The 1647-nt window shown below is 47.9% G+C and overlaps 1 protein-coding gene across 1 annotated transcript in view; it reads right to left on the bottom strand.

Annotated features, from left to right (window-relative positions):
* LOC310779469 (reelin domain-containing protein 1-like) overlaps positions 1–944 on the bottom strand; it is a gene marked incomplete at both ends in the record, with an annotated part of 30563 nt that extends 29619 nt beyond the window's left edge. The window contains one exon of the mRNA XM_083640001.1: positions 908–944. Coding sequence (XP_083496127.1) covers positions 908–944 — 37 coding nt within the window. The remainder of the gene's footprint in view (positions 1–907) is intronic.
* Between the last annotated feature and the right edge of the window lie 703 nt (positions 945–1647).

Here is a 1647-nt window from a genome sequence, read left to right as displayed (position 1 = left end):
CAGACAGAACATCCAGAACTTCACGCTCCTGTGTGTGAAGATGAGCTTGAGGTTTGGGGGGTCTTGGGATGGGGAAGGGGGGGGGGGGGGGGGGGGGTACCTGGCATAGAACCAGATGATGTAGAACAGCAGGTCACTGATAATACAACCCAGTCGCCAGAATAAAACGCGCATTTTGTCTGCAAACCAGGGATACGAAAATGGCAACGTAAATCTGAAACAAAACGATGGTTCATTTGAACACTTTGCTGCCTTTCTAAAGTTAAACGCAAATAAAACAACTTTAGCCAAGTGAAAGAACTTGGGTAAGGTTACGGTTTTGGTGAAGCTTACGTATAAATAACAAAAAAAACTAACGTTAAATTGACTTAAATGTAGATTCGAACATGCTGGGATGGGAAGACGGCTCCCCGGTGTGAAAAGCAAGTGTTTACGGCCTCCATCTTCCCCGACCACAACACCCATACTGGCCACTGCGCTATTTCAATAGCAGACTCTGATTGGTTGATATACACAAATCATATGATGAAATCACGCATCTAGAAACATGTTTCTGGTTCTGAGATGTGAAATGATATGTGTCTGTGGATTGTATAAATGTACAATGACAACATTTTATTCTGGCAACCATTCAGGTGTGTGTGTGTGTGTGTGTGTGTGTGTGTGTGTGTGTGTGTGTGTGTGTGCGCGTGTGTGTGTGTGTGTGTGTGCGTGTGTGTGTGTGTGTGTGTGTGTGTTCTAGACTTGTGAAAGCTGGTGTTTCCTCTGTCTGCCTGTAGTTGCTGCCGAGTGCTGAGGAGAGTAACCATTCTATTCAGAGTATTTCTATGGGATTAGGAGACCCCCCCCCCCCACCCACACACACACACACACACACACACACACACACACACACACACACACACACCCTCCTCCAGGATGTACACCAGCTGCAGCTGCCTCATTCCAGGATCTCCCATCTCTCTCTCTCTCCCTCTCTCTCTCTCTCTCTCTCTCTCTCTCTCCCTCCCCCTCTCTCTCTCTCTCCCCCCCCCCTCTCTCTCTCCCTCCCTCTCTCTCTCTCTCTCTCTCTCTTTCCCCCCCTCTCTCTCTCTCCCTCCCTCTCTCTCTCTCTCTCTCTCGCTCTCTCTCGCTCCCCCCTCCCCCTCTCTCTCTGCGAGAGGGAAATAACTAGATAACACAAACTACATAAAAGAACAGAAAAAAAGGTGCATCGGTGAGGACGGAGGGAGAGAGACTGAATGGTCTGAAAGTCTTAAGTCCAATGAGCGCACCAGGTGCACCCAATCAGCCTAACGACCCCAACACCAGGCTCCTGCAGGGCCGGGAGAGTGGGGAGGGTCGTCACAAAAGCACAAATCTTATCAACCCTGATGGGACAAAGTCTTATCAAATGGGGGCCCATGGTCTACTTTGTGTCAATGTTAGGGTCCTTGACGTGAAAAGGTGAACCATTGTGGTGCCAAGAGGAGGCGGGGCTTGCACTAGGTCCAGTCTTGTTGTCACCCAGTGGTTTTCAAAGTGGGGGCCACCAGGGGGCAAATTCATGGAAATGCTTAAAAAAAACATCTTTATGGGGAAGGAAATGATATATATTTGTTAATACTACAGTATAATAAGAATGTTTTAATACTGTAGGCTAATATA

Source organism: Poromitra crassiceps (genome assembly GCF_964638095.1).
Source record: "Poromitra crassiceps genome assembly, chromosome: 7".
Lineage (NCBI taxonomy): Eukaryota > Metazoa > Chordata > Actinopteri > Beryciformes > Melamphaidae > Poromitra > Poromitra crassiceps.
This window is presented reverse-complemented; position numbering and strand designations above follow the sequence as displayed.